Here is a 24449-nt window from a genome sequence, read left to right on the forward strand (position 1 = left end):
TTGGGTCCCATGTCATCTCTGTGAGAGGCTGTAAACACATTGAGGAACAGTGCAAAGATTCATTGAAATTTCAGAAATAGATGGAATGGAAAGTTCCAAATAATGAGAGCATTGACAGGATTTTGGAATGATGTGGATGCTACATGCAAACAGCAGGCTTCCGTTTTCATTGCATGTTAATGTTACAACAGGTTACTTAGCAACCACCTCATCTCCCCCTTGTCCGCTTTCTCCTTTGGGTGAAGTGGCGAGTGAAGTGTGATGCTTTTTCTTTTCATGGTCCATCACGTATGGACGCATGAAAACAAAGCAAGCAAAATGCAATTTGTGCTTTGATGATGGAATTGAACAGCGCCAGCCTTCAGTGCCACACCCACCCGCCCATCTGCTCTGCTCTGTTACAAGTCAGCAGCTGATGGAAAACAACCGCGTCAGTGCAGCTGCTGGAAAATGTTTTAAAAAGAAAAGCATGTGGGGTGACTCATCATCACATAACCACAGTGATCAATGTGTGAGTGATACATTGCAAATTTATAACTCACTTTTTCTGGTCCCCACTTAGAGACACTCATCACCATATGCAGATTTTCTTTCTTGTAAAACATTGGAAGCTATAAGGTAAACGCAATTATGTTTTGAGACCCTGCTCATCCTCTTCTTCCCATCAATAATAAATCCGTACATCAGCAGTGGTAAAAATAAAAAGTGGTTCATTCAATTGTTTGTTTTTCGGTCTCATGCGAGAAAAAAAAATCATTTTAGGCTTAGATGAAATCATGCCACAAGACTGAGTTTGATTTTAATATGTAATTGGTCATTGGACCCAAATGTTTGGTCACGATCATTAATATACGTTAGCTTCGGACTTGCCACAATCAGTCAACTGAGACGTATCCACATAGTTCCTCGTGTATCATTGCCCGTGGTTGACAGAAGAATGAACATTGCAGTGTTGTTGACGTGATCTGCGCTTTGATCATCTCAGCAATATGTAATTGTCCATCTTATTACAGGGGCGATTCTATGATCAGAAGTTTAGGGGTGCTTACAGTTTTTGTGCCAGAACACATCCGATGGGCGGGCATTGCATTCGATTGGCAGGACACACACACACACACACACACACACACACACACACACACACACACACACACACACACACACACACACACACACACACACACACAAAAGAGGTGTATCATTGATAATTGGCATCCACTCAGTTAGCTTGCAGTAGCACGTTGGCTTTAATATTAACACATTAGCGTGTCCAAAGTGTGCTTCTCTCATTGCAATTCAAAAAGGAGTGTGATACTGTCTGACCACCTGTAATGTTTGTCGCTAAAACAAAAAATGTTGGCTAACACCTACCTAACAACATAAGCAATAACTAAGATCAGGCTTGGTCATGATAACAATCTACTGACTGGTAGAAATGTAGAAATTTACCACAACGTGAGTAGCCCTACCTTGGCTACTCACTCAAATTACTCTATCTGGAAGACTGCACGTGTGTGCTTGGATGTTCTATGAGAAGAGGATCCATCCATTTTTTAGTTAAAGGGAGGTGTATTGTTTTTTTGTTTTTTTAAAAATAAAATATTACATTTCTAACAAGTACAGGTACTGTATTATTTTAACATTTCTCTAGCTTGTTAACAATAAGCACATGCACTAAATAAAATCTTAAAATATCTCAAAATTATTTTTGGGGGGGGGGATTTATCTTAGGGATGCTTCAGAACTCCCCAAAAATTATCTAGACACGCCCATGTCTTATAGTAAGGCTGATAAAGTGGTCGTGGCCCAGACTGACCGTCATCTCAAAAGCTAACTTAATGCCCATTACAAAACCTCCAGCTCACCAAACCCAAACCATTGAATATTGAAATCAAACTCACCCATGTGGTCCATTTTTAATTTTAATTTTAATTGATTGTTAATTGAAAAAGGAAAGCACAATGATATGTTATGTTATCCTCCTGTGGTGGCATCATAAACAACAGAAATAAAAGCTGATGAATAGGAACAGCTCACAAGATTTGCTGACAACTTGCAGTGAATGTTGAAGACTTTGTACCCCTTCACGCTATGCATTTTATATGTAATAGCAATGTTGGACTGATTTCTGAAATCAATCTTTTCCAGTCAATTGCCAATACAAGTGGCTGAATTTTTTTAATTGGCCAACCAGGCAAAAAAAAAAAAAAAGATGACAACAAAGTAGTTTGCCAAGTGTGTGGCGTGACCAAGGAAAAAAATTAAGATTACAAAAGAGCTACTCTGTTGATCTCCATTACTGCATCTTTCCAAGATTTTATTCTAGTTGTGAAGTTTCATCATAACTTGACTTTTGTTGTGGGTGTGATTTACGACACCCCCACGAGAAGAGAAAATGGACATTGAGATACAATCCTGCAGTTTCTGAAACACCTCAAGTATTACATTTAAATGGGAGATTTGTGTCAATACCCAAGAAACCAGGCCAATACTGATTGAGTTGCCTGTTGTGTTTTGATGCAATGACACAAGTCAGACATGGCGTGTGTTCCTCAAATAGCCAAACAGAGACCCGGTGTATTCCCGCCATGAGCCCATTTCACACGAGGATAATCTCATAGCGCTTAAAATTGCTGGATTATCACATTGCTATTTAGATTCACGTTTAGCCGCCATATCCTATGACTCAATTATCAAGTAGGCCTGCCGCACAAAGTTCTCCGGGAGTTATATTAGGGAACGTGCTCAGAGCTTCCATTCCATGCATCAGTCAAAACATCCAGCAGAGATGAGGAAACTCTTGAAGCGCTTTCTCAGTCAAAGACTGAACATTGCCACTCAGCCAATGTTCAGTATGCCCTATGAGCTAAGCCATAAGGAATCCGACCACAGCTGAGCTTGTTATCTTGTAATGGCATCAAACAACACAGTGAGCATTGCTTCACGATCCCCCGCTAAGTTGCACTCTTTCATCCTTTTCATATTTTGTCCATTGAACTAATTTTTCTTTTTAATTCACTAATTTCAGCCTTGTTTTTGGCACTGCATGTTTCTGTATATTTTATTGCCGGAAACATACAAAAAGGGTTTTTGCCACGCTTTCTCATTGAGCACATCGTCAGTATAAAGGCCAATTCATACTGTAGTGCATGTAATGTATGTGGGCAAGGGTGACGCAGTCGCTGATGAACTTCAGTCGCTTTCGTACCATGAGCGGTCACAAAATGTACATTTAAAGAAGAGCTGCTGTCAGCTACAACTCACGTCCAAGCACTCCGCACACAGTTTGTTTGTCTACATGGGTTGCTGCAACATTTGTGTTCCAATATCCGTTGCTTAAAGGGTTATAACCAGTGATGCACAAAGCAAGCACTTTAAATTGAATAATCATTATTGAATAATGCATTCCAGTTCAAGTCTGTTATTGCGCTTTTGCGTGCTAGAAAAATGGAGCTCAGTCAGTCATCTTGACTGTGGTCAGATGACGCAGCCTCAATATTAAGTCAAGTTAGCCATGACAAATATTGTTTCTTCCAACTTTAAAATAAATCCATGTGTAGTTCTCCTTGTTGCACTTTTATTTTGAAGCCTCACGGCGCATTGGGTAGCATATGAACAGCTGTTGTTGTGGCGGCTGGCTTGAATACCAACAATACATTTGCCGTAATAGATGGTGGCTGGTGAACTTGGTTTTCCCTTAACAAATTCCCATCGTCGTCATATTATACTGTCATATTGTGGACAAACATAATACCTTGAGTGAACCCACTCAATTAACTATATAAACAAAAAACACGATGGTCTCATAAATATACACATTTTTGGGTGAAGTTTTTATGTTGTCAAGTAGTAAACAACCTATGGGCTATGGGCGCATGATCCATGCTGTCACTCTTCAAGTATAGCCTGGAGGTATCGCTGAGAATAAGTAGCGCCCTGGTTACTGTCAGCTTACTGACGTTCTTATTGCGCTGTCTCTTAAATCCGAGCAGGCCTGTTAAAAGCCTGGCTTTGGAAACAATGTTTGTAACAGGCATTTTGTCCAAAGGAGCCAACTGCAGTTGTCGCCAGAACAAGCACATCTGCCATCATGGTGTTTTGTAACCCTGAAATCTGGTCATGATCACATCCCAAACTTAACCATGGACACGGTGGCTATCTGTTCGGATCTCCAAGCAGACGGAGACACATCTATCAAATGTTGGTGTGTTGCAATCGACGTGAACACGAGGACAACTTGTCTTTAATGTCCTCAACAGACCTCAAAATAAACCCTCAAGTGTGACAGATAAATTCATTAAAGCTGTTGCTTCTCATGTTACTATGATATTTTAATTAGTGAGGTTTTAAAGAATTCATTGAAGAGGTGTCCATGCAGATATACTTTAAGCTCTTTCCATTATCAACATGAATATGTAATCCTTCTGCGAGGCCTACAATGACATGTTACATACATTTCCTTTTATGCTGCAGTTGTTTGAAAGGAACTTCAAATAGCTTGGTGGAGGAATGCGTAGAATTCCCGGCTGCTTTCCAGGGTGGAAGCTGTTTATGGAAGAGAACTGGGAGGGCGCGGGGGAAGGCAGAGGGGTGATTCACAATTAGGAGGATAAGCTGCTGCTCTGCTGCAGCCTTTTCGAGCCATGTTTGGAGCTGTTTGGTGGGATGCACACACACCGCTGCACAGTTTCTCACCTATCTGCCATTCGTTGACGAAACAGAAGGCCAAGGGTGTTACATAACATCCATGTCTCTGTCTATTTTATAGGTGAGTTTGTGGTGTTTTCTGCGAACCTCATTCAGGGATGGGCGGGCATCTCACGCCCTCAGTCTCTGAGCGGATTCATCTATTTTTTTCCCAATATTTTTGGTGTTTTCGTCGGGGGGCAACACGTTACTGGAGGTTTATCAGCCATTTTTGACCCCCCCCCCCCAACCATTGTTCCCAATACATTTGAATGGGTATCATCATTTCAGTTGCCCATCCCTGACCTGGCTCTTTTGAAAGACAGCTTTCTTCTGAACACCTTGCCTTTGTTTAGTTATCTGGGGGCAGAGTATGTGGAATAAAGTCACACAGTCATTAGAATTTGTGCCATCCCTCTAGCCCGTTGTGTTATTATGGAAGCTCACTTTCTTGTGCTTACTACAACCTTGACAGATATACATTTGGTAATGTTATTAAAATATGTACTGTAGTTCTTTCTTTGGAACACAAACTAATTTTTACATAGTCATAATAAGTGGATCATGCCGATGATGGTGTTGATCCAAAGCAGTAGATACTTTATTCTTTGTGAATCTTCTTGGTTACGAAAGTGTAAATTGACAACATCCTCAATAATCCTCATCTTAATTTATGTATAATTTGATACACATATGATTATCCGCAGAGAATTAGATTTGTTTTCACTGAACATTATCACTTCATTCTTCCAATTTAAGACTATTCTCATAAGATTGGACACGCTAAACTGTCCCAAATTGTGATTGTGAGTGTGAATGGTTTATGTGTGTGCGTGTGTGCCTTGGCTTTGGCTGGAAACCAGCTCAGCCTGCCGACTACCCGAAGACAGCTGGGATAGGCTCCAGCACGCCCCGCGACCCTTGTGAGGATAAAGCGGATCAGAAAATGGATGGATGGATGGATTTATGTATTTATTTATTCGTTCATTTATTCGTTCATTTATTTATTTATATTACATCCACTGCATCCCACAATCAAGTCTTATCTCAAAGTTTTGACATCAATGCCTTGTAATAATCCATCCATCCATCCATTTTCTGATCCGCTTTATCCTCACAAGGGTCGCGGGGGATGCTGGAGCCTATCCCAGCTGTCTTCGGGCAGTAGGCAGGGGACACCCTGAACCGGTTGCCAGCCAATCGCAGCGCACACAGAGACGAACAACCATCCACACTCACACTCACACCTAGGGACAATTTGGAGTGTTTAATCAGCCTGGGTCGGTACCTCTGCACTATGAGGCCAATGCGCCAAGCACTAGTTCACCGGGCCGTCCGCCTTGTCATCATGTTTTTATTAAATTTGATCTTTTGGTGGGGGAGAAAAAAAAAGTTCATTATTTGGGAAAGATTTAGTGTTTGGACTCGCTCTAAATTTCATCCAACACCATGAATGTCTATGCTTCATGGTGATAATGTAAATAAAGTAGCAGACCACTTGGACTGTGAACAAACTATTTTTAACCGGAATGAAAATCCCTCTTCTCATTTAGCAACATACCTAGCATATATCAATTAGCATACAAGCAATTGTAGACATAATAGCAGTGCATCATGTTGACGGAGGGTATGGAGGGTTGAATCTCAGAGCAAACACTTTATGTGGGAGGGGAAATAGGATTGGATGTGGCGGTCTGCATGCATTCTGCAGAGTGGGTGCCACATTCTCAGGTGGCATGTGGTGACAGGTCCATCTGGGCACACCTGCTATCAGAAACAAACAGACCCCCTACAAAGTCAAGGTCAAAGCTGGGACGCTCTGCTCAGATCCCCTCAGATTAGCCAGATGTCTCATGAGGCTTCAGAAGGTCTCGACACATGCGGACAGTGAGCTGGACCGAGCATCCGTCTTAAGACCAGCTTGTCCTTCAACGTGTAAGTAAAGTTTAGTCATGTTTATGATTGCATAAAAGATTTGGGGGTCAAATACATCTTAGTTCATTATGGACATATTGGATTCAGTGTGTGCGTGGGGTTTGCTTCCCATTTCCCACTCTTATGGCAATTTCATTTGTGTTGTTTGTTTCTCAGTAATCACAATATAATCTACATATCATGTCAATTAATCCAATTTTTGAGTTACCCCAATTTTCATTTTAGATATCTTGGCTCTACTGATTTCTTATTTTAAATTGAATAGGTGAACCTTTTTCTAGTCATCTTTTTTTTCTTTCTTTCTTTCTGTCACCAACGGTTGGCCATCCTACAGCTTCTGAACTAGTCACTAGCCATTTCCTCAGACGGAACAGATGAATCTCTTCTGAGACATCTCTTCCTAAAAAGGCCACGAGTAATCTTTGCTCCTCTGTGTTTATACAGCAAACTGAACGTCATGAGCTTTCATCTTGCGCTTTATTATTCTTTATACTTTGGATTCACTGCCTTGGGTTCATGTGAGGATGTGTCAAAAGTAACGGATGCCACTGGTAGAAGTAGTGACGTCGTGAAATGATAGTATTGATACTTGGTTTGACTTGACTAGGCTCTGGCTTACTGTTGAACCAAGGTAGGATAAATAGTAGACCAAAAGGAAATGGGGATGGGAAAGGTTTCTGTTTCGTGTCCCCTTGAGATGTTTTTGGATTCACTTCAACCGCCTCATATCCATTTAGGCAATTTAGCCTCTTGCATATGACAAGTTGAATCTACTGTAGAACCCTGCCTATTGTTTGTGCTCGGTCCTTTATTTGGGATTTTAGGATATGTTGGCATCAGTTGACGGGTCAAGAGAGGTAATAGTTTGCCAAGCCGTAGTTGAGATCAGTACACTAGAGCTGGCTGTGATTTTAGTGCAACGACCCTTCCCCAAACAACTAGTGTGTCTGTGCCTTTTCTTGGAATTCCAAACGAGGAAAGTCTCTTAAATCAGCGGTGTTGGCTGTGCTCAAAGGGAGGCCCGGGAGAGTGATGGAAGTCTTTCACTGTTTTTACACTGTTGCCCTTGGTGTTCCCCTCTGCATGCAACACTGGTGAAGCTCGGAATAACACATGCTTAAGGGGACATGTCTAATTTCTTCACAAAATGTGATCAATCTTGTTCTATTTTAGGTGTTACGTTTGACCCGGGATTTTTATTTTCTTCAAAACACTCGGGGGTCAAAACTTTATTCTACTCCAGCGTAACTTCCCGACCTTCCTTCCAATTCTTTCCGGTGTGCCTCATTTCTGAGTCTGATTATGCTTCGATTACAACGAAGCATGCGAGCAAGCATTTCGTTTTGCTCAGTTGTCACAGTTCTTCATTATGAAATACAGTGCACGCCTGGTTAAAAAGTTCAGCCTGATCCACAGCTAATATTAGAACCTCTAGTGGGAAAGTGATTTCGTCTGATGCAGCTGGGACAGAGGAAGTTTCATGCATCACCCAGCAACACAGTTGCCTTCAATCTAATTCTCTTTGGTGACACCCTCCCCGCGGCAAGACAAAATATGCCGCTTGTCTTTCCTGCATCTGGCTGTTGCACAAGTTAACAGCTTTTGCTTAAACATGTGATGGATGAAAGCGTTGATTTCATTTTGTTGATATCTGCACCCCTCAGGGCTCTCCAGAAGAGGGCGGCGTGTCACCAAAACCAACTCCCAGTAAGTCTCCACAAAGTTGATGGAATTCTGCTTGGAGAATGAAGAACTGAGCTGTTGTCTCTGCATGCGTGTGTGTACTTGAGTCCCATCAGGTCCCAGGGCTGTGAGCACCGTCAAGATCACGCCTCTGTCAAACATGAAAGGATCTCCTGACCTGATTCCTGCCGCAGGTGATATTTCCCCTCCTTCTCCTCATGAATCTTTCAGCGTCTGTAAGTGTGGGACATCTTATACTCCACAATGAAAACCTAGAAGGATGTGGAATCATGTTAATAACATGGGTGCGCTGTGCTCTACTTCCTTGCTCTGACTGAGTGATCTTGGCAATTAGTTTTACATGTCAGGATATTAATGAGATGGCCTGGTTACGATGTTCTGATTTGATCATTTGGGCCGTGAGGATGCAAAACCCTGATGATGAAGCGCACTGATTTTTGAATATGCAGTGGATGTTTTCTAAAAAGTTCATGACAATAATTTTCAGGCCTGGACCCCAGCAGGGTGTGCAAAGGGAAAGGAGTGGTGACACTGAGGGCCACCCTCGTCCACTTTGAGGACGAAAGCAGCGGCGGTGCAGAGTCCAACGTTGTCGCAACGCCAAGTAAGCCTCTTGAGCGGATGCCACAACTGCTTCACAAAATCTCAACATGAAAAGCAGATTTTCTTTCTTTTGAACATGTTGAAAAATTTCTTGCGACAAGGAAAACTGTTTGCGACCATTAAAACAGTTGGCAAACGTCTTTGCGACCGTTGGCGACCTTGAACGAACCCTGACGAAAAATCAACATGCGGGCCTTGCACAAACACTCGCAAACCTTTGCCGCTCAGTGGCATACAGGCTGGTTGCAACTGATTAGTCAAGGTACAAGGCATTTGAATGTTTGCACATGATTGCGATGCACATAATTGCATGTGCCGTTATCACGATGACGATATTTTTTCGGTATATTGTGCATCCCTGGTAAGTCTGAATGAATATTTACTGTGGATTATGTCCAGTACCTGTTTTTGATGACGTGACAAAATGGGGAGGGGGGGGGGGGGCTGATAGTGAGTAGAAGCTGCTTAGTTTTAGACTGACACAAGACAAATGGGGTTCTCATAAATTCCCCTTGGTTCTTCACGTTACTCCATGTTGCTGCTGTCCCTATTTCTCTCACTTAAGTCCCTTAAGTCAGCCGCGGTTGAGTTCACCTTTTTCTATTTCCGTTTTGTCTTCATCTGCAGATTCTGAAAAATTAACCATTCTATTCCGATAAAGGACTAGAAAGAACAGATCTGGGTCTACAAGCAAAAAGTCATCAGATATGTACTAAAGTACAGTACCTATGCCGAAAAAAGTCTGTTTAAATTCAACGCCAACGTACTATATTTTGTACTTCAGCCTGACAGTTACTTCCTACCAGTGCTTGTAGATGTTTGTTTAACTGTCAGACTTATATAACTAATCATGTTTTGAAGTAAATCCGTCGTCGTTAGGCAACTCAGGGTCATGACAAAGGGCAATTGCTCAAATTTTCATTTGCGTGTCAAAGAGCTCTTTTGTAGTGACGTGCCCACATTGCACTTTGCTGCAGAGGCCTTGACTGTGGGCCTGTTTGTTGCGATGGGCACATCGGGACAGTGCTGGAGGCCAGCCAAGTCTTTTGGGGCGATGCTTTAATTGTTGTCGAGTCTGACTACAAAGGCCACTGCCACAATGAGGCTTTGCAGCTCACTGAATACGTGCTTTGTTCTGATGACAAAATTCTGAGGTTTTGGTAGAATCTCTTTTTTTTTAATTCCTTTCTTTTGAGGGGAGATATCAACATATCTACCGAAACAAAAGCGTTCCCCTCTTGTGATTGGTGTTTAATCATTAATTAGCTGAATTTGTTGGCTAACTGCACCGGCAGTCAAAGAGAGATTTCTGGACTTTTTGCAGGTGTCTGCGGAAGCCATATGAATGGAGGCTTGGCTGAGGGAGGCGGGAACATCCCAGCTGATTTTCTGCCTGTGAACAACAGTCACTGCCAGGTATGATTTTTTTCACCCCAATTAAGTGTGACTTGGGTAACTGACAAATGTATTAGTTATGTCTTCATTTTATTGAGTGTACCTTCCACATCAATGTAAAGTACAAAGTTTGTCAATTTCTTTTTTTTTTTTTTTTGGTCACTTTTAGGCCTCTTCACCGGAAAGCATAAAAGAAAATCAGGCTCCAGCGACATGTGTCAACAACAATTGCTTCCCATCACCCCCCGCCTCCATCTATCCATGCACTAGCTCTGTCAATCCCACAATAGTTTTGCTGCAACACAACAGAGGTGAGGCATGCCATTCTTTGAGTTGGACATTTGTGTTTTCAGCATTCTAAACCTGCTGTTACAGTGTACCTGTATGTGTCTGTCACTTTACATGTTTTAACTTGGAAAGTCCGCGTGCTTAGTCATTTTTGTGTGCTGCTCCTAACCAGTGCTTCCACTTTGTTACGTTGTTGTGCCGTCATCATGCTGGCCTTTGTCTTTCTTCCACAACAGAGCAGAAAAAGCATCTTTCTCACTTGAAAGGTATGCTCTGGGCTCTTGGTGTAAGTTTTTTTTTCACTCTCAAAGCTGTCATCATTGTAGAACAACTCAATATTTAATGGTTATTAAATTGAACTGGACCAAAATCAGGGTAATTCCTCATTTTATAAATCATATTATATTGGGCCTTACCATAGATGGGTTGAACCAAATATAATTTAATGCTTAATTATTGTTTACCACAAAATCAATTATTTTGTTCCGGATGAACCTTTATAACCTGTTAGGTGTTCTAATAGATTTCTCCTTCATTAATCAGATTTTGGAAAGAAACAAGTTAAAAAAAACAACTTTATAGTAACTACAAGAAAAACAGCACCATCATTTTGGGGGGGTTTGATTGTGTTGCTGTGCAGGCAAAGAGGTAGGCAGACCCAAGTGCAGAGAAGCAAACTATGAGCTCAGAAGTCCAGGGGCATTCTCCAAAAAGTATTCGCTAGCTAGCAAGACATAAAAATATAAAACAAAGTTCGAAACAATGGAGGTTCAAAGTAACAGAGAAACTAGGGGAACAGACTCACCAGCACGGACGACAGGACAAGTGTTTTACAACTGAAAATGAGTGAACAGAAACCAGGAACTAAATGCAAACATCTGGGCAAGACACAATTGGATGGAGAGAGCTGATTGGGTGACTCAAGGGGAGCTCGGCTGACGATACCAGGTGAAGCTAAAGACGTAATGACTAGATCGGGACGCAACAAAAAGGAAGCACACGAAAACAAATCGATGCTATATGACAACATAGGAAATGGAAATGATATGGACTCAATGTGAAATGAAAATCCACAAGCAGATCTGAAAGTACAGATTGCAGACACCCAAATTCAAAAATTGTCCAAAACAGGGCGGGCGCAAGGTGTCTCCGAGGCGACACTATAGGGCGAGATTACAAACAAACATAACGTGACATACGATATACATAGACGTGCCATTTCTATTATTTCGAATCACCCAAAACTACCTTGTGCATCAAAGTCTATCTGTCTCTCTGTCACCCTCTCCCATTAACACTTTCATGCACCCTGTAACCTGATAACATGGTAAGCTGTCCACTGAAGTAACCGCTGTCCCTGAAAGGGTTAATGAGGCATCCATAATTTCTTTCTAATTTCATGATGAATATAACCTTTAATAGCTTTTTGTTCAAATGGTGCACTTGCATTATCAAATGGGATCCGGTAATAAGATGTGCATTGCATGCGCAACATTCATTTGAAAGAATAATAATAGCCTCAGAAATATACACTGTTGCAGTGTTTTAACGTCAATTGTACTGAGAAGTATTTCAGATATTTGGGTGGGCAGTCGGCATGATGCAGTGCAACAGTACAGACTACAACCACAATAATAAACATATCAGAGTAATACTTCTCGGAAAGGGGTCACTCAAAACCGAGCGTCATCTTTTCTAAAGTCGTCATTTTGAAGTTTTTGCTTTGGCACTCATTCAACTAGTGCAAGTGTACCTAATATGGCAAATGAGTCAGAATGATCAATTGGATCCAATTCTAAGGTTTGTCTTCATCTATCACGTTCTCCCCGTCTCACAACTTATTATGGCCTTCTGTTGTCTTGCATTACAGACCCCACCCCAGAAAGAGACAAAAACCCTGATCCTGGGAGAGACTCTGTCAATTCAGTTTCGGACATGGACGGCAAAAGGCTGCGACTGTCGCTACACTCCCCCGTCCTCAGTCCTCTCAACAGGCCCATTGTGCCGGCGCGGGTGAGTAACACTACCTCATGTCATCTTTTGAGCCACTTATGTACAGATGCATGTACTGGGATAGTAAGACATCAATTGAAAATTACCATTATTGCTGAACTCTTGACTTCCTGTATGTGTCTGCTGAACTGCATCTGCCGTATTCAAACAGTAATATTCATTTGCGTTCCTTTCAGAACACTGAAAAGTCCAAAGAATGGTACAAGACAATGTTCAAGCAGATTCACAGGATACCCGGTAAGAGACAATTTCAACTCTTTGTACGCTAATGACATTTGCTGATCACGTTTCCCTGCGCTTGTCCATACGCTGTGTGTTTGTGCATGTGTGTGTTAATGTCATACTGTGGTGTGTCTCTCCATCACTTCACTCAGAGACTATTGAGGAAAACCCTTACCGTCCCACCTACATGTTTCCTGAAAACTATGACATGAAATCAAAAGGTATTTTTTTGGGGGGTAGAATTCTATTCTCATTGACTTCGCTGATCTGACCCTGCACATACTACTAGCTCTACTTGTCGCTCTAATATTACATCCATCAACCACAAAACTAAGTGAATAACGTCTGTTTTTACTCTTGTCTAACAATCACTTAATATACATGGCACAAAGAAGTGGCTCACCTGTGTCACTATTCTTACACTTTTAATATCTCACATTATCAATCAGCATCTGCTGTATTTCATCTCATAGTCTTTTGAGACCACCAAAAAAAAAAAAAATCATCATCTTACCATGTTTTAATGTTATTATATCATGGTAAAAGGATTTGTTTTAACTGCATAAAATTCATGTTTGTAATATGATTTTCTCAAAATGCTCCATTATGCCACAGTCGAAATGGATTCACAGTGTTTTGGAAAAGAGCTCTTCACATTGACACTCATTATATTGAGAGACATTTCGTATATTTTCCTCTCTCATTTCGCTAAAGGTAGCCAAGTCTTGAACGACCCCTCAGTGGCAGTGGTTCTATGCTAATGCAAACTACATTTACAAATAAAACACGTTACCTACACTTTCTTGACACTGTGTAAATTAAAAAAGATGAGTGCTATAGAGATGGAAGGATGGAGGTTTGCAATGGCAGAGTTTCTGAAGCTATTCTATAGTCCAGTATTGGCATTTGATTTAATTTGATTGTGCACGTGTACCTTCTGCATGTAGTTCATCGTTGTTGCCGCTAGATGACGCTACAGGACAACCACAACCACATGTTTTGCTCAGTCTAAATTGATTCTTGAAGCTGTCCATTAGAAATTTTAATCCGAGGTGGCTTTTTCCCCCTGACGTATTTTTGATGCTGGTTACAAAAATGTCTACTTTTTGTTCTAGCACATCACAATTTTGACATTTTTTCATTTTTTTTGTTTTTAAATTTGACCTACAAAGGCTTGTGTAATGATGGATTTTATTATGCCCTTTAATGTATTGCCTTGATGTTTCTGAAAGAAAATCCAACATTTTCTGACCCTAATCTTTAATATGTAAAGATAACCAAAAATATTACTTTTTAGTGTATTATTATTATTATTATTATTATTATTATGAAAAATAAATGTGCAAGACCAAAAAAACTTCAGAATCAAAAAGTTAATCTAAAAGAGTTTACTTGCACCTCTGATTAAAAAAAGTAATACAAATTTGTTGACCTGCGCAATCAGTGATTAAATGTTTGGCAGAGCGAGGCAGTAGTTTGTATTCTGATAACAGCTGATGGTTAATGACATTTGAGGCTGCATACCGATCCTACCTCAACACAAAACTGTGTGTCCCTCTCAGCACAACATGTGGTTCAGGTCAGTTCTATTAATATTGTATATCGATCCATTTGTCATAGTACTTGTCCTCATTGGGGTCATGGGTGAGCTGGAGCCTAACCCAGCTGACTATATGGGTGAGAGGCAGGATACACCTTCAACCTGCCCCCAGCCAGTTCTATTATTATCGATGTTTATTTATAATGTCTCCTGGATGGGCAGTTTTTGCCCACTGCAATACTCTCGCCGTGATGTTCATTGATGCTTGGCTCCCATTTTAGCTCAGTAATGCTTCTGTAGAGTGCTTTGCATTGACACTCTTTGATTACATTTCGTGAACCTTTGATCATTTGTAGAGTGCGGAAAACAACGTTTTAGTGCCTTTTTCGCCTTTTTATAAAGTTGGGACAGAAATACAGCACACCTACAGATGATTAATGGCTAAATATATTTCTAAATATTTGATTTTTGCTCACTAGAGAATGGTCCAAACCCCTATGGCTACTTGGAAGATGGTGAGTTTGGAAATTGATTTAACATACTAATCTCACTTCAAGTGAGGCATTAATAGAGTTAATAGACAAAGGTGTGGTTATTTACGTGTCTTTTTTTTTTTTTTTTTAAGTAAAAGGTGTGCCACGATCTCAAAGTGACGCAGATGTTGGTTCAAGAGCAAGGTCGATGCCAGTGCCGACTCGGTCCTCATCACTTAAGCCCTCTGCCAAGAGGTTTGTGTCCTCCATCTGCAACTTGCATCAACATCATAACGCCCTCGTGGAGAATAAAAAAGGCTTAGTCATTTCAGAAAAGGATATTTTTCAAACAAAAGTGAGTGAGTATTTCCATATTTATTTACAAAGTACATACATTCACCAATCACAACAGTGATTGAATCATTTAAAATGAGACAATGTAATAGCCTTAAAAATAAGTAAGTTTACACAATGCTCAGTCGGGCATTATTATACTCAATGAATTATCTGTATCTGTATAATTGTGGGTATATGCAATATTTAGGGCAGTACAATTTTAGACTACTCTTTCTCTCTGGGTTTTGAAATTTCATTATTATCCTTATTTTGAGATTGTGCCGGTGTGCTTAATGATTTGCCTTGTACACAAGAATCTTGTTGAGAGTTCAGTCATTATGTGAAACAACAGGTGTGTCTTGCTTCTCAACTTTGTAAGGTGGACTGTTTGTTCCATGTGACTCCAGCTGCATCCGTCAGCACACACGCACACACACATCCACATGCACACACACACTCATAGAAGTTGGCAAAGGAGAATGTGCTTGTTGAGAGATGAGTGATGCAGGAGAACAGGTGATGGACGGATTAGAAGATTGGAAGCATTAACCACTATGGCTGTGGATGTCGAGGTCTGACCTTTCCTCCTTGATCATGAAGAAGCCAATACCTGAATACACGCTGTAAAACATGTGACGTGTGCCAGCAAGAATGAAAATAACACAAATCCTGTTTCTTCCTGATTTTTTTTTTTTCTTGAAGCATTGTGCATTTCGTCACTTAGCCCCACCTTGTTTTACCTGACTACCGCGGTTAGGCTTAACCACGAACTGAACAGTTCTGTTGTCTTTGAAGGGAGAGAAAGGCTGGGCTAATCATCAGAATATTTAGATTAAAAAAAACATCTTAGCCAAAGATGGTTGCCATGGTGACTACATAATGAGGACCGGCTCTCTCCCATCCCATTCCCAACCCGCCCTGACTCTCGCCTCTCCACAGAAATGAGTGGGAGCCCCCGGATAAAAAGGTAGACACCAGGAAGTACCGCGCCGAGCCTAAGAGCATCTTTGAGTATGAGCCGGGGAAATCATCGGTGCTGAAGCTGGAGAGAACGGTATGTTAGCCACCTGCCTTGCTCTCTCTCGCTCTCTCTCGCTCTCTCTCGCTCTCTCTCTCTCTCTCTCTCTCTCTCTCTCTCTCTCTCTCTCTCTCTCTCTCTCACTGCATGTTGTGTGAGCAGCACCCCGCTCCTACATGCATCCATCCCCCACCCACCTCTGCATCTAAGCTCCCGGGTGGCAGCTTCAGCTCCGAAGGCAACAACGTTGTGCCAGGCACATTCCTAAAGGGTGTCCTGTTCCTTTGACAGATGATCCCAGCTTACGTCGGGGAGGGGTATCGCTTACAAGGGGATCCATTGTCGTTCTTCTTCAATTTAAGGTTATTGGGCCGAATCGGCTCGCGGGGCAGACACAGTTCATGGATGCTCGGTGTTTGGCAAGAGGAATTGAAATGCTAACCTTTAGACATGTGCCGACCCAAATGTCAGTGTCCTTGACGGCTGCCCTTCTCTTTACATGAGGATTTGCTGCTTTGTCCTTGATTAACTGTGGTATCGACAATGATAAAATTGACACAAACGTCGCTGGTCTAATTCCAGTTCAGCATATCTAACACAGGATGCTAAGACTGTAATTGTTTCTGTAGTTAGTGTTTGTCCGAAGGTCTTGTTTGTTATTAGTCCTTTCCAGTTGTTCCGAGGCTGACAATTACATTTCAGTTAGCATCTCAGTTTGTCAATCTGTCGGGTTAAAAGTTGTTTTCCGTTACCTCATTGTGACACATATAGAACAGATACGGTATGAAAGAAGGGCGGCACGGTGGACCAGTGGTTAGCACATCCGCCTCTCAGTGCAGAGGTGCAGGGTTCGAGTCTGGCTCTGGCCTTCCTGTCTGAAGTTTGCATGTTCTCCCTGTGGCTGTGTGGGTTTCCCCCGGGTTCCTCCCACATTCCAAAAACATTCACCATAGGTTAATTGAACACTCTAAATTGTCCCTAGGTGTGATTGTGAGTGTGAATGGTTGTTCGTCTATGTGTGCAATTGGCTGCCAACCAGTTCAGGGTTGCCCAAAGACAGCTGGGATAGGCTCCAGCACGCCCGCGCCCCTTGTGAAGATGAGCGGATTTGAAAATGGATGGATGTTCTGGAAGATTATGTTACAGCTCACGTTTGTCTCGATTTGCATGCTTTTTCATCATTGTTGTGTATCTGTTGATTATATCAAATGAAAGTGTAAAAACCAGCATCCAGGGGTAAATGACTTTTTTAAAGGATCGGTTCACTGATTATGGCAAATTGTAATACAAGCCTCCTTTATATAGCCCAAACGTAACATGTAAATTTATTAATGCAAATAAAAACTCCAGGCTCTTAAAGGTGACTTGGACCAGTGATTGTTTTTCAAGTCTGTACTTGTTACTTAGCAACTTCAAATTGACAGCACTCTGGGAGGTGACTTCTGACCAATGTTTTAATCCCACAGTGAGTCTTTTCTTTTATACGATAAATTTTGATATTTGCCACAGCGATATTTTTTTAAAAAGCTATCCCCCCGACCCCTAAATAATTAGCCGTGTTTTAATCAAATGTGAACCTATCCCTTAACAAGCAGAGCTCTTGGAGAAATCCTGAGATATCATGTCTGATGGCTCATTACCTTGGTGTGTTATTCCATGCTGTTTGAACTGTCTTCTCTTTGTCTTTCTCCTCCTCTTCCTCTTGTTGCCATGCCCCTATAGACTCAGGATGTATGTCCGGAAGATGTAGATTTAGAGAATGAGCCGTGGTATAAATTCTTTTCAGAGATGGAGTTTGAAAAAACGGTAAGTTGTCAGTGTATCTTATTTAATTGCATGTGATAACATCGATGTTTAAATAATTCCAAACAAGCTGTCTGTCTGTGACTCCGATTGCTATTTGTTTGCGAGCGTATGAGGGGACATTGGATGCCCCCTCTTCAGGTGGATGCCACGAAGTAAACACCCACCCTCGCCCCCTTTCCACGCCAATGCCCAGGAGAGCCAAAGCCAAGATTCAAACCCCAAACCTGATCAATAAAAAATAGCTTTATAATATACTTTAAATATAAGGACTTGCGATAAAGTGTGAACTTTATGTGACATGCTTTCTAATTTCATACAAGTGTAAAAATAAGTTAACCACTAATCAAAAATGTATATACTCATCCTTGACTTTGATATGTAGTGACAAATGGGATGAAGAATATTTTTCACATTCAATTCCTAATTTATTAATAATGTGGTCTTATTTTCAGTTTTGCCACTATAATTTCCATTTGCGGTTCGATTATATTGGCACACTCTTCCTCTGTCATGCCTGTACCCCGTTGTAGTGCCTGTAAAACATACACACACACACGCACACGCACACACACACACACACACACACACACACACACACACACACGCACACAAAAGGCAAAACAAAATTGTAGCGTTCGTCCTTGAGCCACTCACTAAGCTAAATTGGTGCATGATTGGCTGAGGTCATACACAAGGTCACACAGAATTGATATTTTTGACCTACGCAATCTTTTCTGAGACTTTTTAGGCAGGATGAGGCAATAATTCAAGATTGGCGTTTATGATGTAATCTCTTGCCGTAAACACACCTAATATCGCTGGCCATTCTTCTCAGTTGTGCCTAAAATAGTCAACTGAGATCTATTTTTACTCTCTCCAAGAGTGTTTCTCAGCATTTTTTTTCTGTCTGTGTGTCTGAGTAAGCATCGGCTCAGGCAGAAATACTACCACTGTGCTCTGGTTTCGATAATTACACAGATTAGCGGTCAGGAGAGTTTATTATTGAAGCTTCTGAAAGAAAGACAGAATAAAACGTTGTTTTAAATAATAATATGTTTTACTTCTTCCACATTATTAACTCAACTCACAAGAGTGATACATTCTTTTTGAGGTGCACCCTGAGAGCATAGAGCGCAATTCATCCAGAAGTCACTCCCCACACCACACAGAGAGGCTGCCGGCCACTCAACAGGCCCCAGGATTATCCCAGGACCTTGAATAAGAATTTCTGTCTGTGTGCCCCCTGGTATATTTACCAAGCTATCTAACTTGTAAAACAGACAAAGTTAAGGACATCCATGCCACGGGTGCTTGGCACCAAACAAAAATGGTGCTGGCCAGTCACGAGCAGATGTAGTCCTCATTCTCGTGCAACGCCACCGCACCCTGGATCATATGAGGTGGCACCAGTGAATTCGACATGAGCTTGTAGGAACTGAGTCTGCTGTTCTCATGGACAACAGCTCCAAGTTAGTGGAAGGGTGGAGAAGGTTTAGCGCTGGAGGTGTGACTGTCAGCATGGGTGGATGCCCGATACGCCCAGCCTGATGACTACTCCTGTTTACTGTTAAAGTCACTTCAAAAGCGACACCTGGTATGAGGAGTGTTTGACCTTAGGATGTACTAACTCATTGGACTTTGACATTTGTACTCATGCATTATTACTGGAGGACAGACGTGACTCAAGGCAGAAACGTCAGTGCTTCAGTGAAGCCCTTGTTGGCTCTTGCCCAGGAAGCTCTTGTAGTGCTGTGGACAACATCTTCTAATTCAAAAGTAGCACATTACACGTTCTTGAAAGAACAAAAGCCTGATTGGGCACGTTGTTTTAACACAACCAGGAGCGTTTTTTTTTTTTTTTAAACGAAAAAGCTAGTTTACTGCATTTATTGAGTATGCTTGAGTAGCAGTTTCTTTGTAAAAATTTTAAAATACAAATACACAAATAAGTCTGCCCACATGAAAACTCGTTTGCCGACTATCAACAGGTGACGCTATTACCTGTAACAATTCAGCGCACGCAAGGAAACGTAATTTCAGAAAAATCGACTCATGTTAGGAGATAGGGGCTTGAGGTAATACAAAGGCAAGAATTTACCAAAAGGTAGGTTTGTGTGTACCATAGGACAGGGGTCCCCAACCTTTTTTGCCCCACGGACCGGTTTATGTCAGACAATATTTTCAGGGACCGGCATTTAAGGTGTGGCAGAAATAATACAACAAAATAATATGGTATGAGCTGCATGAAAACTGTGGTGTTTTCGAAATATAATAATAAACACAAGGAGCGTCTAATCTGGCCGCAACGCTATGGCAATGTTTAATGCCTTCAAAATACCACACAACGCAAATTCAAAGTGCATGAAAATGACGACTCACCACAGCACCGAGCTTGATTTTCTGCAACCAGACGGTCCCATCTCGGGGTAATAGGAGAGACAATGACACCGCAAGTGTGTGGTTTATGTCCAGTCTACTTCGTAATTTTGTTTTCGTCGCCGTTGCTGCATAATCCCCCCCCCCCCCCCCCAGGTAGGATGTCGGAAATAGCAAAAGTGCTATTGTGGCGATCTCAGAGTATTCAGACATAACTTTAATCCAGTTGTCTCGAACGTACTTTTAAGGCCGCCGTCATTTGCGATCTCCAGCAGTTTTTTTACTCATTTTGCGAGCTCCGGTGTTTGTTTTTAGCCTAATTGGTCGCGTTACGGAGAAGCGTGGCTTGGGCGGTTGGGGACCCCTGCCATAGGACAATAAATTGACCTGTGTGTGTGCGTTTGTGTATGTGAGTATACTATCATACTTAACATTGCCTCTCATTTATTTAAATTATCATTACTTGGCTACCATGTCCTCTCAAACAGCCAACCAGCCTGTCAGGGTATGACTGACAACTGTTGACAATACCAAGAGTTGCCCTCTTGAATAATGTTAACAACTTGTGGATTCAGGAGCAGTTCTCCAAAACACAGTGGCAATTCCGGTCAAACGGTCTCACTGAGATACGTACATGACCGGGAGCTGGAATTCCACACGTCAGGATGAGTATTTTGCTCCACTATAAGTGCCAGAGTGACTCCATCTGTTGAGCACATGCTGTTGCCATACTGTCTCAGCGTTGAGTATCATGGAACCTCCCCCCCGACCACCTGACACCCCCTAAAGGAGGCAACATCGTAAGCCCACCGGCTCTTTGTACTTTCATATTTAACCTCTGTTATTCACTTAACCTTTACCTTTAAGCATTTAACGCTGATGCGATAAGTGGCGCATGGCTGTACCAGATCGCTCACACTGGGGGAGCTGGTGGTGCCATGAGAGCATATCAACGTACAGAAGGTGCTGGAAAGAATGGGATTCATGTTACCATGACCTACTCATGATGACTATTTTGAATATGAAATGGGCACACAGGAGCCTAGCCTCTGAGTAGCTGGGGACACCTGTTAGGAAGAATGGAATTCTGCAGAAACTTTGTCATCGTGTCAGTTCAATTCATTTTCAATCTTGATATAGTGGTTTGTGTCGTTTTCAAGTCAAGCAACAGTTTCGGCATAAGGTTATGTTTTTCAGTGATGAGCGTCAGATTATTATTATTTTTTTTTTTTTACTTTTCGGAAAAGTGACACGAATTACGCATTGTAGAACTCATCTGATTAAGGTGACTTCACTCCCAATCAGCCTTTCGCACTTGTTTTCTTACAACTTTCCATTGAAGCTGAGCGTGTGTGTGTGTGTGTGTGTGTGTGTGTGTGTGTGTGTGTGTGTGTGTGTGTGTGTGTGTGTGTGTGTGTGTGTGTGTGAGCCAGATCTTCAGGGGGATACAAGTCACTGAGGTGCAAGGAAGAGCATGAGATTATTCAATGACACGCGCATTCTCTCCAAGTTAACATGGAACATTTGGCTTTATAAATAGAACATCGACCTGGCAGCCTGATGTCCTGTTCTTATAAAGACAGACGTTTATTCTGATGGGTTATTAATGATCATTCTGCCCTGGCAACTAAGGAGAAAGGCATGTTGTGGCAAATGGGGTGTTGAGAATGCTCCTTGTCTGGCCAACGGTTAGAGAAGCGTGGTGGTGGAGAAGTGGATGTGGTATTAGGAGCGAGGCCGGTATGGCTGGGATGGGGATTGTGCAATCGTATTTGCAAACAACACTTGCGCTCATATTCCTAGTGCTCGTGTCACGTCCGTTATTTTTACCTGCTGTGACGTCTGAGAGGAGGAAAGCAGCAGAAACAGTGACCTAAAATTATAGCCTCACTCAAAGCGCTGCTGGGTGCTGCTGGAACACTGAATGGCCACTTTTGGACTCATGACTTTTCCCAAATAACAACTGCTCCTGCACTGATCACTTATTGTTTTGTTTTGTTTTTTGCCGTTCGACAACATTTTATCAATCTGTTCTGAAATGTATTTTCCTGAATTCTTGCAACATTTGTGCCTTTGGGACCCTTGAGTGTGTTACAGAGTTTCAAAAGTGTGAGTGTGTAATTCGGCCTGTTTGCACCACCAGCTGGTGAATTGTCCTCCGGTCTGCTCGAGTGGTAATGAGAGTGACTCAATACCAGACAAAAGAGAACGGCTTCACCGGGAGACAGCAGGCCATTGGCTAAACCTGTGACAGCCCCCTCCCCGCATGGGCGCCCCCTGACTGATGCGAACCCATCCGCCCACTCACACACCCCTCCCCTTCCTCCACTCTCCTCACTGCCGTTTTTTTTCCCCCCTCTAACTTGCATGCAGGCCAAAACACATGCGTTCTCCTACTTGGTGCCAAGCCCAGTCCGGAGACGCTAAGAGCCCGGGGTGCTGGAGACTGAAAGCCACATCAGCGAGTGAACAACAGAGAGGAAAAACGAGAAAAGAATCTGGCCATTGCTAATGTGCCTGCCTCTGTTCTAGCTGGAGGAAACCATCCTGTGGATCTATCAATGACTTCTTTGTTTGGTTTGTTGCAGAGTGCCCCCTCCTTCAGCCCCCTGGAAACAGCCTCCGACCTGAAGAACTAGTGAGTTCATGCTTCTCAATCTCATACCAATACTTGGGCTCACTTGCCCCTTCCTCTACGCTAATTATTATTCCGGCATGTTGTGGGGGATAAATGTCAGTGCGAGACTGCTCCCCCTTCGGCGGGGGATTCCTGCTTCCTGAGGGGGAACCTTTGAATTAGGCGGTAAGCTACCAGAACACGGTGTTCTCTGTTTATGTTTGCTAATTTTGGACAAGGTAGTGCTTGGAGATTGGCGTTTGTATCGAGGGACATGGCTGCTATATGGTGATTTATGGATTGCATCAGTATTAGACACCAACCTGTATGTCACGAGGATAGCTGCTGCAGAACTTCAAAACTGTTATCTCACAGACAGGTCCATTGTCTTATTCGCTTTCCTCTCTGTTTGTAATAAAATGTAAAGCATCTACTGGGAAAGAGTTCTTTTCCCTCCCCTTTTTTTGTTCGCACCAACTCCCGTCTGGTACTCGCATTATGTCGTTACGAGTTTCCTATTTATGGTCTTGAATTGGAATGGTCACCGATTTGTTTTTGATTTTGAAGAAAGTGTTTCATGGTCGTTTGCTCGGATGCAAGTTCGTGCTCACTAACATTTTCCAAAGGAAACCACAGAGCCACCAGTAACTTAGTTCAAAGTCTCATACCAGGGTTTTTTTTTTCCTCCAAGTTGTTGAGAGAATGTCACGTGAAGTTGGTATTTGATTTTAAAACACAAAACATCTGAATGAATGAATGTAGTTTGTGTGTACAAGGCATTTGTATTGACAGGAAAAATAAACAAGTGAGCTGGGGGAGTGGTATTGCTAAAAAAAACAGTTGACAGTAAGTTCTGAAGTCATCCCTATATCCAAAGTAAAAGAGGATCTTAGGTCAGTGTTTTGGCCCGGCAGCATCCTGTCTTGATCTTCCCAGAACCTCCTCAAGAAGTTATCTTGGATCTCACATTGCTTCTGAACTTAAGCCACAGCACTCCTTACCGAGAGCCAACATGATTTTATTGGCTTGCTGCAGTCGGGAATTCACATATTTTTCCAGCAGCTTGAAAAGAGCTTCTTGTCTCGGTAGTGGACAAGCACCGTAAAGAATCCATGCATGTTGCCAAGCTTGTAAAACTCTGACTTGGGAGATACAAAACCCACTTCAACAATGGACAAAATTTTCCTTTTGACAGAAGAGGACAGTAATCGAATGCTTGTTTGCTGCCAGTGATCCAAGAGGCCCTGTCGGTTTAATGACCATGTTTTTCTTGAAATAGAGCAGCGCCATGAGTGGCACGTGAGCAGGAGAACGAGAGTGAACATGAGACATCATGCAACTGTAAGGGATGATACACTATGCGGGAATGTTCAGACAATTTATATGGACATCTGATATATTGGCCTTTACGGAATGCCAAAATATCTGTGGTTGTGA

At 42.1% G+C, this 24449-nt stretch overlaps 1 protein-coding gene across 9 annotated transcripts in view; it reads left to right on the top strand.

Annotated features, from left to right (window-relative positions):
• sorbs1 (sorbin and SH3 domain containing 1) overlaps nucleotides 1-24449 on the top strand; it is a 43364-nt gene that overhangs the window by 2826 nt on the left and 16089 nt on the right. For 3 of the 9 annotated variants that reach the window (XM_019881999.1, XM_019882002.1, XM_019882003.1), the window contains exons 2-15: nucleotides 8286-8328; nucleotides 8412-8498; nucleotides 8813-8929; nucleotides 10253-10344; nucleotides 10493-10634; nucleotides 10848-10877; nucleotides 12482-12624; nucleotides 12801-12861; nucleotides 12999-13067; nucleotides 14866-14901; nucleotides 15012-15114; nucleotides 16135-16249; nucleotides 17942-18019; nucleotides 22984-23033. In XM_019881999.1, the coding sequence (XP_019737558.1) occupies nucleotides 8465-8498; nucleotides 8813-8929; nucleotides 10253-10344; nucleotides 10493-10634; nucleotides 10848-10877; nucleotides 12482-12624; nucleotides 12801-12861; nucleotides 12999-13067; nucleotides 14866-14901; nucleotides 15012-15114; nucleotides 16135-16249; nucleotides 17942-18019; nucleotides 22984-23033 (1070 nt within the window). In that variant the 5' untranslated portion in view covers nucleotides 8286-8328; nucleotides 8412-8464. Of the gene's footprint in view, nucleotides 1-6463; nucleotides 6622-8285; nucleotides 8329-8411; nucleotides 8499-8812; nucleotides 8930-10252; nucleotides 10345-10492; nucleotides 10635-10847; nucleotides 10878-12481; nucleotides 12625-12800; nucleotides 12862-12998; nucleotides 13068-14865; nucleotides 14902-15011; nucleotides 15115-16134; nucleotides 16250-17935; nucleotides 18020-22983; nucleotides 23034-24449 lie in introns of those variants that run through there. The other 6 variants (XM_019881997.1, XM_019882004.1, XM_019881998.1 and 3 more) reach the window with 5 other exon arrangements.

The sequence above is a fragment of the Hippocampus comes genome, unplaced genomic scaffold (genome assembly GCF_001891065.2).
Source record: "Hippocampus comes isolate QL1 unplaced genomic scaffold, H_comes_QL1_v1.1 scaffold36, whole genome shotgun sequence".
NCBI classification, from domain to species: domain Eukaryota; kingdom Metazoa; phylum Chordata; class Actinopteri; order Syngnathiformes; family Syngnathidae; genus Hippocampus; species Hippocampus comes.